Source organism: Chelonoidis abingdonii, chromosome 2, assembly GCF_003597395.2.
Source record: "Chelonoidis abingdonii isolate Lonesome George chromosome 2, CheloAbing_2.0, whole genome shotgun sequence".
Lineage (NCBI taxonomy): Eukaryota > Metazoa > Chordata > Testudines > Testudinidae > Chelonoidis > Chelonoidis abingdonii.
This window is the reverse complement of record NC_133770.1, coordinates 219,773,362-219,790,563: the sequence shown is the minus strand read 5'-3', so window position 1 is coordinate 219,790,563 and position 17,202 is coordinate 219,773,362. Positions and strand designations below refer to the sequence as shown.

Here is a 17,202-nt window from a genome sequence, read left to right as displayed (position 1 = left end):
AGTACTATTTATTGACCTCTACAGTATAATCCACTATGGAACACAACAGGAGAAGAAAATCAAATTAACAAAGCATTAAAAAGAAGCTTACATATTTATACAATCCTTTTCTTGTTCTCGAAACTTCCGATGTCATCATTTTCCCCCACATCTTTGTTCACCACCATATCTGTTTGGAGCCTTTTTCTTCTTCTCAGCTTGCTGAGAGGGGACCACTTTCAAGTGACTCCTGCTGCGTGTAAGTTGTTCTTGTGAAGTGTTACCTGAGGCTCCTCCAAATGGCTCAGCCCATCCTGCTCCAATGGAGTATTCACTCCTGTCACAAACACTTCAGCATTGGTCCCTATATTTGTGTTCTCAGTTTCTGAGGTAACCAGGTTGAAATCCTGTCCTCCTCTTGTAGCGCCTTTGAGTGTCCTCAAGGATAACTTTGATCTTGGTTTTGGGTCACAAATGGACCGTTTCTTGAGTCAGAACTGAATAGAGTCCATAGCAAGGTTGTAGTCACCTCAGGAAGTCTATCCTTTCTCTTGATTTGATGGAAACAAGGCAGCTCTCCAGTTGTAAAAAGTTTCCCCATATGATCTTCCATCATACTACTTAAAACTCTTATACTTTATCTAAGGGTATTCAAATTTGCTCTGTCAAACGTATTTTTGTATATGTATGTCCAAATGATCCAAATTCCTTTGTTCCTCTTCCAAAGCATTAGGCCCTCAGCTGCTGATCAAATACGAGGAGTCATGAGATACCATTACACCTCTTGATTTCTCTCTTTATTAAGTTTTGAAAACACTGAAATCATCGGTGCTGTTAGTCAGTCAGACTCTATCTTAAGCAAAATCATGAGCAAGAACATCAATAATCATATTGCCCATTGGAGATACCCTCTTCCCGAAGATGTTAGTCCCCTCACTGCCTTAGTGGGGACACTCCTTTCACCAAAAGCACCATATTTTTATGTTGTTTCTGTGTTTTATCAAATAAAATTCTCTCAGAGGTTGGTTAAGGATTTTGTAACCCCACAGTGTCCAGTTATTTTAACATCATTGCATAACTTTAATACTAGTTATATAGACTCATCTACCTGCACCTCGTGCTAGGTGTGTTTTCCCTATTTCCTGTACAAAATTGCATCTTTTAAATTACAGACTTTTCCACTGTGACCAAAAGCATTTACTTTCTCTGTATTCTAAGAGAACATTATATTCCGCAATGGTTGTGGTTCTCTTCCATTGAGAAATTCCATTGTTTCACCACCATTCACTGTGATATCTAAATGCCAAGTGAACTTACAATCATTCACTGCTTCCATATTCCCTGCTTCAGGCCTCTTTTGCTCTTAGGTTGCACCACTCTCTTGAATCCTCCCCATTCTTAGGCAAAAAACTTGGTCTCAATCTCTAAATATATGCATCTGTCTAATATGAAAGGTTTTTGTTTTTTTTAAATCATGGATAAGACCAAAGCAGAGCACAATCAAGTGCCTTTTTGTAATTCTTTAAATACTAAATTGCACACTGCCAACCACTAAAAAGGCCTGCCTCTTCACTGAATTCTGTACAATAATTTTACATTGGCAAATAGAGAAATAAGAGCAGAGCCCATTAAGACTCTTTACATCTGTGAGAGTTTGAGGCAATATAGAGCTGGCTGATTCCCCAATGACCCTTTTGGAAACTCTTTCCTCACTGATCATATGGCAAGGTAGGCTCCCTCTTCTTGAAACTGCTTACATATCTGTAGGCTCAGTTTCAAAATGGTATTCACAAGCTTTATACCATCCAGTACTCTCTCTATAAATAATTACAAATTCATGGGTGTCATGCATAATCTAAAGAGGCGGCACTACTTTATATTTGAAATAGCCCCAAAACTACCAATTTTCAAAAAACCCAGTTAAGAGCCATTGTGAAAAACAAAACCAACTACTTTGTGAATCATCAATTTTTGGCAAAGGTTAGAAATCCTTTAAAGGTGACTTCATTGTTTTCCTATAGACCTCACAAACTCCATTGCTCTTAGGAGAGATTTTTAAAACATGGGTTGTAACACCTTGTAACACCTCCCCACACACACTAATCGAGTGATTCCCAAACTAGGGGTTGAGACCCCAAGTGGGGTTGCACCATCAGCAGAGAGGGTCGTGGTGATCCCAACTGTGCAGAGGAGGCCATTTTGCTCCACACAGCGTGACCTCGCATGTGTGGGCAAGATCACGCTGCAAAATGGCGTCCTCCGCACAGCATGGTCTTCCACATACAGGCCATGCAATGTCACACAGTGTGGAAGATGCCATTTTGTATTGACATACTTCCTGCTGTCCGCGGTCGTGGGAAGCAATAAAGCTGAAAATTCAGGCAAAATGTTTGGAAAGCTCTGCACTAATCCTTTCAGAGTATTTGCCTAAGCTGTCACTGAGTCACTGCTCACAGCCACTTAAAGCCTGTCTGCGCTAGGAAATGTTCTAAACATTTGTCACCGCTGCTACACAGAGTTCAATTCCAACAATGTTCGGAACTTCAGGAACCCTAGTGTAGTCAGCCCGCCACCTGCTAACACTGTTTTAAGCACTATCCTGACAAGTCTTACTCTGGGCTCCTCTAATCAACCCAGGGTTTAAAGTGGCTTCAGTGGCTATCAGCTTGTCTACACTAGGGCTCTCAACCTTGCTGACACCAGAGAGGGCCCTAATGGTTAAAGCCAGCAAGGTTGGGCAGGTGCATCAACCTCCCTATGTAGAGCTGTTCTGAATCTCAAAAAGATACTCATTTTGATTGACTTACTGGAGCCCATGTGGTTAAGAGGATCTGGTGTTAACAAGCTCAACTTAAAAGCATATATTGTTCTCATCAATTAACCCAAATCATAACTAAATTAGATGTTTCTAAAAGTGGCTGTAAACCTGTTCTGTGAGTTTCCTTCCCCATCTCAAGTAGAGCTGCTAGCACAAAATGTATTTTTCATACCCCTACTGCTTTTGCCAGACTAATAATGCTTTAAGTGAATGATGAAATATGCTTTAAATTTTCATTCTTTTAATGTTTACAGGATTCCAAGCTCTCGCACCCAGAGGAGCTTGCCACAGCACCAAAAAATCAGAGTGCTGCCGCTAACCTCAACAAGCGACAGACAACTGTAATCATGGGCAGACATTCACAGGAGAAAGCCAGTCCTCTTGGTGAGATAGCCAGCTCCTTGGTGAACCAATTATCTGAACAGCAGAAGATGACTAAAGCCTTTCTAAAACAGCTTAGACAAGTGAATTTACCACCAGTGATGCGTCCTTTAAATAAAAGTTTAATCAAAGGTGACAGATGGAAAAACATAGATGAAGCTCAAGAGAAACGCAGATATTTTCTTTATGACTTCTGTAAAAAATACAACAGTGACAACCAGCTCAGAACCCATCTGGTGCGTATGGTATCCAGAATATATGTGGAGGATAGACACAAAATCTTATACTGTGAAGTGCCTAAAGCAGGCTGTTCCAACTGGAAAAGGATTCTGATGGTGCTCAATGGACTTGCCTCTTCGGCATACAGTATTAGCCATGATGCCGTGCACTACGGAAAGCATCTAAAGAAATTGGACAGTTATGACTTAAAAGGGATACAGACACGTTTAAATACCTACACCAAGACCATATTTGTACGTGACCCCATGGAAAGATTGGTGTCTGCCTTCAGGGATAAATTTGAACATCCAAACAGCTACTACCACCCAGTGTTTGGAAAGGCAATTATTAAGAAATACAGACTTAATGCACGTGAAGAGGCACTGAAAACTGGATCAGGCGTGAAGTTCAAAGAATTTGTCCAGTATTTGTTAGATTCCCAGCGCCCAGTAGGAATGGACATACACTGGGAGCAGATTAGTAAACTCTGCTATCCCTGCCTCATCAACTATGATTTCATAGGAAAATTCGAAACTCTAGAGGAAGATGCCAATTACTTTTTGCAATTGATAGGTGCTCCAGCAGAGCTGAAGTTTCCTAATTTCAAAGACAGACATTCCTCCGATGAAAGAACAAATATGGAAGTAGTGAGACAATACTTAAAGTTGCTGTCAGATACAGAGAGACAGTTGACCTATGATTTTTATTACTTGGATTATTTAATGTTTAATTATACGATGCCAATTGTATAGCTCTGAATGATTTTAAAATTCTATCAGACACTTAACAATTTTGGCCTCAAACCAGCAACTGTAATATTACCATACAGCTCTGAGTGGAAGAAATGTAACTGCTAAGTGTAATTGTCTTGATTTAGTTGAGATTTTATAAATGAAAGTGACACCAACTGACACAAAATTATAGGAGCAACGCACAGAAGAGACCTATAAACTATCTAATTTGCACTAAAAGGTCTGAGAAAAAGCTGCTTTTGAGTACGGATTATATTGTGGAAACAGGAATCCAGCCAGCTGTTTCATAAGCTCAGCTAATGTTCTTGTAATGGTTGAAAAACATTCAAAATAGCGTGGATTTGTGTGTGTGTGTGTCTGTCTGTCTGTCTAAATAGGAATAATGTGTTGAGTGTTTTGAATGTTTATTTTTTGCTATGTGTGGCATATTAATAAAAATCATTGGCTAATTCTGTAAGACATATGTAGTGTTATCAGTTGCAGTGATATACCCATTTGTCACCTACCCACTCTCTTGGCATTTTAATTATTAAATAGAAATCCATCATGTGATGTACACAATGATCCCAATCCTGAACTTACTGCCCATCCTCAGTGTCTGGGCAGAATCATAGGGTGGAGGCTGTGGAACATCTGTAGAGGTTTTCTGTGGAGGTAACATCAGTGCAATGGCTATTATCCACCTCCACAGACAGTGGTAAATCCTCCAGCCATGCCTCCTGCTAACTGTTGCACGTGAGGTATGCACCCATTATTTCAGGACCATTGGTAACCATGATCACAGTTCAGTAGGAATTGCTCTGTTGCAACAGACGCTTCCAGCAGAATGCCACTGGTTGTGCTCTGTGTTCTATTACCTTTTCTCTCCTTTGCGGAGTTTGGGCCATCAAGCAGCAAACCTCAGAAAGATGGAGGATGCAGCATTCTGAAGTGATGGAAAGGGAAATGGCCACTGTAATCCCCAAGGCAGATTTATGGAATTTGAGTATAAAATCCCATCATCCTGGTTATAAAGGAGTGGAACCTGGGGGCAAGAGGGCGGAATACCCTGTCTGTGACAGATAGAATGAAGCCAGGTATATCTTGAGACTATTGTATTTAACTGTATAACTATTATATAATCTCTGTGAGCCAGGGATTGTATGCTGGCTGGTTGGGGAGAGTTGTCAAGCTCCACAAGGAACTAAAATCACTGGGCATGATTAATGCAAAATCCCAAGGCTGGCTATAGAGCTACCCTTTGAGGCTTGGGATTTCTGGAGGAAAGGGGAAATGACTGGTTTTACCTGGTTTTAGGAGGCTGAGACACAAAGCTTTTTGGGGGTATAACAGACTTGGGGGTTGCCTTTTGACTCAGTAAATGGACGTTGCCTTCTGTTCAAGGGAGCACCCAACCCTGCTGAAGAGTTGGAAAGACTGGGACCTGCCAGGGTCTCCACAGGATAGATGGGGAGTTACTGGTAAGCATTTTAGATCCTGGTTTTGTTTGTGTGTTTTCATTTTTATCCGTGAATAAACCTGCTCTGCTTTGGAAGAACTACGTGGTCATTGGTAAAAACACTCTAAATGTTCTGAGAGAGAAACTAAGGAGCAGGAGTTGGACATTTGTCAGACCTGCTTGGGATAATCACAGTGAAGTGCCAGGAGGACTGCAGGCTAAAACCTCGGGTCAGAAGGGAGTGGGTGGGATATTGGTCTCTGTCCAGAGAGAGGTAAAGGTCTGGGATCTGAGCAGATCACGGAGGTGGGGTTAAAGGTGCAATTATTTGGAAACTATGACACTATCATCCCTGATGCAGACAGTTTCTTCTGAAGCATTATGGAATAGATACTTGGAATGTCCCAGAAGGAGAACAAAACCAAACATTTTTGTAGTTTTGAACAAATGCTTCCAGTCTCAGAATATGAGGAATTGTAGAATGAGGAGACCGTTCTACAGGAAACTGTCATAAGTAAGTGACTCCCCCTTCTTCACTATCAGATTTACTGCTTCCCAGGTTCCTTGTGCCAAACGACTGTATGGCCCTGATCTTGCCAAAGGCAGTTGCTGGGTGGGGAGATAGGGGAGCTATTTACCCACCACATACATACTCTGAGGAATAGGGGGACCCCAATGCCTTTTTCTACTCTCAACTTTCAGCCTGTGGCAGAGGAGAGGGGAGGCCAGTTCCAACCCCAAAAGTGCTACTGCACACAGCTGGTTCCCTCGCCAGTAGAACTGTTGAACAGCTGATGAGCACAGATAAGAGCACCACTCAAAGCTGAAGGCAGAGAAGTTCCACACTGAGACATTAGAGGGTAGAACCTACCTTCCTCCCTGCTAGCTGCGCTTGTAGTAAGGGGAAGGAAGAGTCCAGTTCTCACAAGACTAGAGCATGTGGAAGGAGGAAGAGGACACCTTTCAGCTCTCCTCCCAGCAAGGAGGAGGAAAATACAGCTAGGAAGGGAACAAGCAGCCTGTATTGAGGAGACTGTATGCAAAAGTTGGGGGAGAAAGAAGAGAGGGGGAGAAAAATGTGGAGAGAGGACACTGAGGAGAGGGAACATTTAGTTCTAGGAGGACACAGAGGTACACAATGTTCTAGGCATGTGTGCACAGGGAAACGTGGCAGCATTGGGTGCGCACACCTAGGTGCATGCACAGTATGGACATCTACTTTATTGTACAAATGTAGGACATTGTGGGTCTTTTGGAGGAGAGTACTTGGTACATCTGTGGAGCCAGCTTATGGGCAAAAATCACTGATCTTTTTCCCCCTCTTCTTCCCCCACCCCCTCCAAATGTTTTTGGTGGTTGCTACTATGAATCCAGTAAGCCGATGGAACTGTACTTCATGTATGTGCTTAAGTGTTTCAGGGATCAAGGATTGTGTGTTGAATTCTTTTCCCCCAGATGTAATTGCTGGCCTTTCTTCAAGGGCCTCTGACTATTCCTCCTTGTAGGATTTGGCACCCTGGCCATAGAACTGTGGAACTACCTTGAAAGGTTGTGTCCATTGGGGGCACACAAGTGCGCTCCTGTGAGGATGACCTCAGTGTACTACTCTCTATAAGGGAGTCCACCCCCAACCACCTCAGTTCCTGAACCGCTACCAAAGAGAGCTAACAGAACTCACCCTACTCACGTCTTTAGCAAATAGAACCTTCTCAGCCCCTTTTTTGTACTTCCTTGGTTTAGTGCAAGTATTTAACTAATCCTGAAATTTCCCCCCTTTTTTTCATAAGAACATAAGACCGCCTATACTGAGTCAGACCAATGCTCCATCTAGTCCCGTGTCCTGTCTTCTGACAGTGGCCAATGCCTGATCCTTCATTTCAGTAAGGCATTTGATACGGTTCCAAAGAGTTTTTAATGAATCAGTAAACTCAGGGGTTGTACCTTATGACTGGAGAATTGCTAACATAGTTCCTATTTTTAAGAAAGGGGGAAAAAAGTACTCCGAGTAACTATAGGCCTGTTAGTTTGACATCTGTAGTCTTGGAAAAAAAATTTGAAGGAGAAAGTAGTTAAGGACATTGAGGTCAATGGTAACTGGGACAAAATACAACATGGTTTTGCAAAAGGTAGATCGTGCCAAACCAACCTGATCTCCTTCTTTGAGAAGGTAACATTTTTTAGACAAAGGAAACGCAGTGGATCTAATTTACCTCAATTTCAGTATGGCATTTGATATGGTCCACATGGGAATTATTAGCTAAATTGGAAAAGATGGGGATCAATATGAAAATTGAAAGTGGATAAGGAACTGGTTAAAGGGAGACTACAACGGGTCATACTGAAAGGTGAACTGTTAGGCTGGAAGGAGGTTACTAGTGGAGTTCCTCGGGGATTGGTTTGGGACCCATCTTATTTAATCTTTTTATTACTGACCTTGGCACAAAAGTGGGAATGTGCTAAAATTTGCAGATGACACAAACGAGGAAGAATATTCCAAATACAGAGACGGACTGGGATATCATACAGGAAGATCTGGATGACCTTGTAAACTGGAGTAATAGTAATAGGATGAAATTTAATAGTGAAAAGTGCAAGGTCAGGATCAAGACAAGAATTTTGGTTATAAATTGGGTACACATCAGTTGGAAGTAACAGAGGAGAAGGACCTCGGAGTGTTGGTTGATCACAGGATGACTATGAGCCGCCAGTGTGATATTGCCACTGAAAAAGCTAATGCGGTCTTGGGATGCATCAGGCAAGGTATTTCCAGTAAAGATAAGGAGGTGTTAGTACTGTTATACAAGGCATTGGTGAGACCTCATCTGGAATATTGTTTGCAGTTCTGGTCTCCCATGTTTAAGAAGGATGAATTCAAGCTGGAACAGGTACAGAGAAGGGCTGCTAGGATGATCTGAGGAATGGAAAACCTGTCATATGAAAGGAGGCTCAAAGAGCTTGGCTTGTTTAGCCTAACCAAAAGAAGGCTGAGGGGAGATATGATTGCTCTTTATAAATATATCGGAGAGGGAGAGGCATTATTTAAGCTTAGTACCAATGTGGACACAAGAACAAATGGATATAAACTGGACATTAGGAAGTTTAGACATGAAATTAGATGAATGTTTCTAACCATTAGAGGAGTGAAGTTCTGGAACAGCCTTCCAAGGGGAGTAGTGGGGGCAAAAGACTTCAATAACTCAGACATAGGTTAGGGGTTTGTTACAGGAGTAACAAGGAGTGGGTGGGTGAGATTCTGTGGCCTGCACTGTGCAGGAGATCAGACTAGATGATCATAATGGTCCCTTCTGACCTTAAAGTCTATGAGTCCATGAGAACAAGGCAATTCTCAACTGATCCATCCCTGTTGTCCACTCCTAGCTTCTAGCAGTCCCTTGCCCTGGGCACTTCCTAGTTCCTTCATTAGGGCTATGCCACATCCCAAGCCTCATAAGCATTTCAAGAGGTGTGTCTCTTGTTCTGCTATTATACTACTGTCTGATGCCCATATCCAAAGCCTATTGTGCCTGGGTGAATTGCCACAGACTGCACATCATTACCCAGTGTGCAGTGCCTTTAATCTCTGGACCAGAAAGGAAAGAGACACATGAGGCTCCAGGCTCACCTGGCTCAGATGTCTATAGCTCAGTGCTCTGGCAGATCCGTTGCTGGTGTGGAGACAGCTTCAGTGCCAACATCCTAACCAATCAAACCACAGAATCACCTCTCAACTCCACTTCCACTAAGGGCTCCAGACGAGGATCGCACCAATCCTGGACTGGGGGCTACTATCTCAGCCAGTGCTGCTCTGGTGGAGATAATTTCTTCCTGCACAAGGTAACTCTCCTGAGGACCCATATGAGTCATTGTTGAGGGAGAAAATAGATGCTTCCTGTCCAAAGTTCAAATTGGGGCATCATCCATCTCCCTGCCTGATGAGCATAGGCAGCCCGAGAAACGCTTGGGGAGAATGGCTGTACATAAGTGATCCACCTTGACATTTTCTAGATTCGAACTACAGAGAGGCCAGCTCTGTCCCTTAGAAGTGGCTGTCATAATTCAGCCAAGAATACCTGGCTCTCACCTGGCTCATTCCCTCCTGTAGCCAGAGGAGCAGGATTCTCTGTAGGGTCAAAGCACTATCACTTCAAAGTCCTACAATTAGCTCCATCCCCATGCCTCAGGTATTCACCAGGTGTCTTGCTGTGGCATGTGCTCACCTCAGACACCCACGTGTCTTTGTTTACCTGTACTTTGATGACCGGCTGCTAATAGCCAAGTCTCCTCAGAACTTGACATGGGCAATTCAATACATATACAATCTCTTCTAATCACTGGGTCTCCTAATTAACAGGGTGAAAGCTCCTCTTCATACCACACATAGGATCTCTTTTATCAGGGTACTTCTCCACTTGACCCAAGCCAGGGCTTTTCTCACAGAAAAGACATACCTCAGGATGCAACAAACTCTGACTACACTCAGGGAGCAACCAGAACAGACATTCAATTTTACATAAGGCTCTTGAGCGTGTTGGTCTTCTTCCATATGTCATTTCTTATACTCATCAGTCCATGAGACCATTGAGACATTGGCTTGAAGTACACAGCACTCTTTGGTGTAAGGTCCATGGCTTGGTCATTGCCCACACAAACAAAGGCCACATTCACTGCTCAGAAACCAAGGTGGGGAAAAAAGTATGTGAACAGAACACACACAACAATGTGCAGAACAGGGACCAGTATGATGAACCCAAAGAATATGACATTTACCGGAACATGGAATGGAAGAACATTGTACCAGGCTGAAGCACTGACGGTAATGATATGCAAGTTGAAAAGATATTTGTGGGAAATCATCGGTCTATATGAAATTAAATGGGAAGGCAAATAAGAATGTTACCACAATGAACACAGGATATCAATACTGGGAAGAGAAGATGGTGGACATCAGGATGGAGTTGCATTAGTTCTAAAGCCGAAGGCAAGCTGGGTTCTAATGATATTTAACCTAATGAATCCTCATATGTTGAAGGTGAGATTTAGAATCAAATCTGACTCGTATAAAAATATATGTACTGAACACAGTAGTGCCCAAGGGAAAAAATGATGAATTTTATAGCAATCTACAGAAAGCAATACAAGACGCTTCAAGACAAGACGTTATTGGTGATGGGAGATTTTAATGCAAAAGTAGGATAGACTGGAATTCATGTGCCAGAGCAATAGGCAGATTCAGACTGGGTGAAGAAAATGCAAGAGAAGAAAGGCAGAAATTGAGTAGCCTAAGTAACAACCAGGTGATAAAGGAAAACACTATTTCTATAAAGAAAGCTGTGAGCAAGTGTACTTGGGTATCACCTGATGTGCAAATGAAGAAAATGATAGACTCTGTATTTGTGAATCACAGATAGAAATCAAATGTGTGGTTGTGCAGATCATTGGTGGCCGATATTGAATTGGATCATCAATTAGTGCTGACATCAATGAAGTTGAGGCTACCAGCAACTGAAAATGTGCCAAGAAATAAAATGTATGATGGACAAATTGAAAGAGCCAGATATCCTGAAAAAATACAAAGAAACCATGCAGAGAAACATCACATCTCTGGTGAAAGAAGAAATGAATATTGAAAGAGATGGAACAATGTAAAAAATGGGATTATGAGAGAGGCTACAATGCCAAAATGAAGAACCCAAAGTGGATACTGATGGAGTGCTGCAATTGAGTGACAAGCACATGACGCTGAAGGAAATAAAAAGGAAGACATAAGTCTAAGAGCTAAGTTCAACAGTTTGACTGGAAAGAGAAAATAGAGAGACAGAAACAACTGGTTATGTGAACTACGTAATGAAGCGGAAGAATACACAAAGACAAATATGGCATGGATTGTATTGCATGATAAGAAAACTGACTGGGATATACGAGTTGAAGATGTCAGTGGTGAGATACGAGCATGGGCAAATAATTGAGGACAAACAAGAAATAAATTGATGAAAGAGTATTTTGAAGAGCTGTACAACATACAGAACACAGTAAATGAAACAGTCCAGGAGAAGCTTGCTAGTACAAACAAGGGAAAGCAGATGATAGAATTCTTAGAAGTAAAGATCTCAATGGAAAGTCATGAAAAAGAAAAAGGGGTCAGAAAGTGACAACAACCATGCAGCTTTACAAACAACAAGTGCAAGTGCTGAGCGAATGGGCAAAAGTGATAATAATACCAATCTATAAAAAAGAAGATAAGAGGAATCATCTTATTGAGCATGCCAGAAAAAGCATTCATCAAGACATTGCAGAGGAGAATGAAGTAGTATGTGGAAGCAGCACTTGCAGAGGAACAGGCTTGCAGAGGATTCAGACAAAGTACAGTAGATCAGCTATTTGTGATAAGACATATTGGAGAAGTACATAGAACACAACTGAACCTGTTTACAACAACTGTATAGACTTTAAACAGGCATTTGATATCATGTTGCAGAAAGGGTTATGGCTAGTCTTGATAACACTGTTCTACAGCCAAAATGCTTCTGAAATAAATGTAGTCAAACTTTACTAATTCTGGGTCACTGAGAACGAAAATGATGCTTAAAATTGTTTGATGGCTCTAGTCTAGCTGTTGGGCCCAGACTACAGCAGTGGAAATCTCAGGCAGGTGGATGTTAAGGTTTCCATTGTTCCGTGACCGTCAAAAGATCTGTCCCCTTCTTCATTATGGAAGGTGGAATCTTGTAAGCCTGCAAACATCATTCAATGGTGTGATGGCAGCCCTCACATCGTTCCACATCTAGATGATGGAGACTGTTCATAGATTCATCAAAGACGAGTCTTAAAGCTGTTTGCTGCATAATGGCAATGTTTGCACATCAAATTCCAGTTGGTCATAGCAGTCCATATGAACGGAAAGCCTAAGACAAACATGAAACAACTTTGGAGGTGCATAAACTATGACCAACATCAGTGACAGCTTTGTGGCGATTTGAAGGTTGTTGCTCTTGCTTGGTCTGCAGACTGGATACACAAAGTACTGCTGTTTTCTCTGTGAATGGATAGTCGTGCAAGAGAATTCCCACTACATCAAGAAAGATTGCCACGCCGACAGTCATTGGAGCCTGGAGGAAAAGTGTTCACATCACCACTTGTTGAATCAAGGAAGATTTTGGTTATCACCCTTACACATCAAGCTGGGTCTGATGAAAACTTTGTCAAGGCCACTGACAAAACACAAGCAGCTTTCAGTACCTCCATGGAAAATTTCCAAAGGTTAAGTGAAGCTAAGATAAAGGAAGGTGTCTTTGTGGTCCTCAGAATTCGTGAACTTCTTCAAGATGATGCATTTGACCAGCACTGCGTGCAAAGCAAAAGACAGCATGGAAAGCCTTCCAGTTAGTGACAATAAATTTCTCGGAAACACAAGGCAGACAACTACAGGTTGTTGGTGAAATCTCCTCAAGGGATACAAAGCCTTGGTTGCAACATGTCACTAAAGATACATTTTTTCGCACTCTCATCTAGTTTTTTTCCACCGAACTGCAGAGCATGAGCGACGAGCACACAGCGACGATTTCACCAGGACATTGCAACAATGGAGAAGCTATCAGGGCAAATGGAGCCCATCAATGCTTGCAAGACTATTGCTGGACAGTGACAAGAGATGCTCCATTTAAATGATACAAGAAAGCCAAAAGCCGCCGAGTAAAACACTGAATAGGACTAAACTATGTACATAAGAGTTTTTTGCCTTTTGTTTCATAATAAATATTATTTATCTAAAACCTTTTCGCTGAAATTTTCAAAGGTTTAACGTAAACAGGAACAGGTGAAATATTATCATGTAAATGCAACCATAAACACATGAAAAGACTAGGTTACAAATTTATGATTAAAACTCTACTTCTACACATATACGTAGACAATAAAATGAAAAACTTAAATAGTCTTAGAAAACAGTAGCCAATCAGTTGTTTTAATTGTCATATTGAAGTTCAGCAATCAAAATACATAATAAATACACACATTTATCTCTGAAGCAGATGACTTCTCAAAAAATTGTAGACCAGTGTAATGTATGGCATCCCGGAGAAATTGATCAAAGCTGGATGAATGCAAATGAGATGTAGATCAAGAAAGTGCAGGATGGTTCAGAAATGACCAAGGAGAGAGAAGCAAGGTTGCAGATTTGTGTTTTGGAATCAGCCCCTGTTTTACACTACGCGTCTTAAATCGTTTAATGGCCGTTAAATCGATTTTAACGCTCGTACGCCGTCCACGACGTTGCAATTTATAAGTCGATATAAAGGCTCTTTTAAAATGCGATTTCTGTACTGCCACCCCGACGAGAGGAGTAGCGTAAATTCGATATTAAACAGTTCGGATTACGGTTAAGTGTGGATGGAAATCGACGTTATTCGGCCTCCGGGAGGTAATGCCCACAGTGCACACTGACCGCTCTGGACAGCATTCTGCACTCGATGCAGAGGGAGGTAAACAGGAAAAAGCCCTCGCAACTTTTGAATTACATTTCCTGCTTTGCCCACGTGGAGCTCTGATCCCAGCACGGGTGGGATGTCAGTCCCTCAAAATCAAAAAGAAGCTCCAGCAATGGACTGTACGGGAGATACTAGATCTGATTCGCTTATGGGAGACAAATCTCGTTGTATCAGAGCTCCGGTACGACATCACGAAATGCCAAAAAGCATTGAAAAAAAAACTCCAGGAACCAGCGCGCGTGACAAGCGTAAACGGGAAGCCAGAGACTAAAATGATGCTCATGGAAGGAGGGGGTATGAGGATTTACAGCTATCCTCAACAGATCCTACAGCAGAATCTTTAAAATATTTTCGGCATACTGTGGCGAGCTCACCAAAGGGTCTGTAGGATTCAAGAAGTGTCTAGGTGTGGTTCAGCGGAACAGCCCTCAGTTTCTTCCACCTTCCCACACACGTGAAATGAAAGTAGGAAAGAAATCATTGCCTTGACTACTTATCAAATGTCACCAGTATGGTTACTGAATGCTGCTGGTAAGACCACAATACTTACAGCAGTGACGAGCACCTATCCGCTCCTTCCTCCCCTCCCCCGGTGTTAGACGGTACAGATAGGACTGGTAACCGTCCTCATGAACCCCATGCCTGATAATTGCTCAATAATAGAGAGGCATATTCCTGTTAAACCCGAGTGATAGGACAGAATGGCTACTCACGCAGCTTCATCATTGAAACCGGGGGCTTGAAAATTTTTGAAAGCAAAATTGGGATTGACTCAATGGCAAATGATCAATCTCCTCTTATGGTTTAAAAATAGAATCCATCCTCCTGGAACTGCTCAAAGCCCCAGGTGGGCTGCCTCCAAGTGCTTTCCGCCGCCATCATTGTATCTCACTAACAAGTCTCTGTTTCTTATCTTGTATTCTATACAACTTCATGACAATTGGGGGGGGGGACTGCCACGTACTGAAGGAAGGTTGGAGGGAAGAAGGGAAAAAGCAAACGGGGTTTTATCGGTTTGTTGTTTCAGGGGCACCCCTGTTTAATACTGACACGAGCAGCTGTGCTACTATGATACAGCGGATTCTATTACACTGCCACTATTCTAGGCAGGATGACCTGTTTTTTTAGAAACCATAAAGGGAGGAATTGACGTCTTGCAAATTGAGAGTCAATCCCATAATTTTATGCTTTCAAAAATTTGCGGCCAGGGGCACTTACATAGCAGCGGAAGTACAGAGAGGGAGAGGATAACCGCCATCCTCATGGCCAGTTTTCTCCCGCAGTAGAGCGGTACAGACGACTGGTAACCATCCTGCTATCATGCAAAAGCAAGGTGAATATGCTGCTGTGTAGCCGCTAGAGTTATCGCCTCTCTGTCCGGCGGCATTCCAGGTACACATACGGTGCGGAAAAAAAAAAAGGGGCTGAACGGGCTCATCGGTTGCCGTCTATGGCGTCTGCAAAGGCAATCAGGGAAAAAAGCGCCCGAAAGCGTATTCAGTCAGCTGATGTTTTCCTGGAGGAATGAAGACGATGACATTTACCGCAGAACACCCCACGGAAGCATATAATTGATTCAACCACTGATTTCAAAGGGGGGGAGCAAGGAGATGCAGAGAGGTAAAGGGAGGAGTACTGAGGACTCCAGCTACTCCACAGTCCACAACGCAGTCTCTCGAAAAGTCATTTAGCAATTACTTGCTGAGCTCCCAAGTTCTGTAGTTCAAACACGTGTCCCTGCGTGGTTCAGGGAAATAGCTTCACTTCAAGTACATTCTGCCCCCTTCCCCCATCACCAACATCGAAAGAAAGGGAAAGAATCAATTTTGTACTACTTGCAGTTGTCCCCTATGTGTATTGAGATGCTGCTGGTAGACGACCGTGATCTGGCGATAATCATGCAGTGAAGATGCAGTATCCGCTACTCGCATATGCCCTGCATGGATAGAATGTGCAATATAGACTGAATCCGTGTCGCCATCAGCCCGTGAGTGCTCTGGCTGCGTCTGTAGTGTGAGGCATGCTGGGGGCGCTGGTAAAAATGGAATGAACTCCCAGTTTTCTCCGGCAGTAGATGGTACAGAGACGGGCCTAGAGTAAACCGTCTTCATCATAGCAACTGGGGCTGAAACTGGTCGAATCGAGCCCCACTTCTCGCCCTGTGTAAAGATAGAAGATTCCGTACTGCCTCGACCTGTTCCCCATGAGCACCCTGAGCGCTGCCGTCCAAGTCTCTGTTTCTTTTGTCCTACATTCTATAACTCCATACACCAAATGGGCGGGAGGGGGGACTGCCAACGGTAGCCCAGTGGAAGGGTATGGGAGGAGGCATCAGCACGGTGCGGTTGTTCCATGGGGCAACTCCTAGTGAATACGACATGGAGCACTGTGCCCTGATAAACTGCGCTCTCCTAATACACTTGCCACTTATTTCAGGCAGACGCTACTCTATTTTAAACCATCAAGGGAGGGATTGACTCAGTCCCAAGTGAGTCAAATCTTCATTGCTTTCAGAAATTTCTGCCAGGGCGCACTCATGGAGAGCAGCGGACAGTACACTAGAGCACTGGCACAGATAAAATAGAAAAGCCACGAGATACCTCACGCGAGAACTTGGTTGAAAATTCCCATTCATCCTGTTTGGCCGTCGTGGATCTATGACATACATACACACAGAGTATACCAAGGGAACGCGAGCTCAATCGCACAAGTAACACAGTTTCTGACAGTACGATAAGGCGCAGTGGAAGCACTGCAAAATCCAAAGATGATACGCATCAGCTGACGCTACTAACGGGAGATGAGTCCTATATGGGCAGGTTAGTGCTAACAGAACTCTACGTTCTAAAAGACGAAATGAAAAAAATATTTAAAGAATTTCAAAGTTCTAAATGACGGGAAAAAGAGCCAAGCAGGACTCCGTGCAGTGCAGAGGTAAAATTGAAGGAACTCAGACAGGCATACTTTAGAAAACCATAAAGGCAAGGGAAGGTCTGGTCAGGGACGAAAACATGCCGCTTCTTATGCGTGAGCTGTCATGCAATTTTGGGGGGCTGCGCAACCAGTACCCCCACCTGGCCCTGGATTTCAGAACGTCGGGGGTTATAAATATAACCATGCTGAGGATTTTGC

The 17,202-nt window shown here is 42.9% G+C and overlaps 1 protein-coding gene across 2 annotated transcripts in view; it reads left to right on the top strand.

The window, feature by feature from the left end:
* CHST9 (carbohydrate sulfotransferase 9) overlaps nt 1-4,570 on the top strand; it is a 126,510-nt gene extending 121,940 nt beyond the window's left edge. For both annotated transcript variants that reach the window (XM_032799041.2, XM_032799039.2), the window contains exon 4: nt 3,052-4,570. In XM_032799041.2, the coding sequence (XP_032654932.1) occupies nt 3,052-4,149 (1,098 nt within the window). In that variant the 3' untranslated portion in view covers nt 4,150-4,570. The remainder of the gene's footprint in view (nt 1-3,051) is intronic.
* The last annotated feature ends 12,632 nt before the right edge of the window (nt 4,571-17,202 follow it).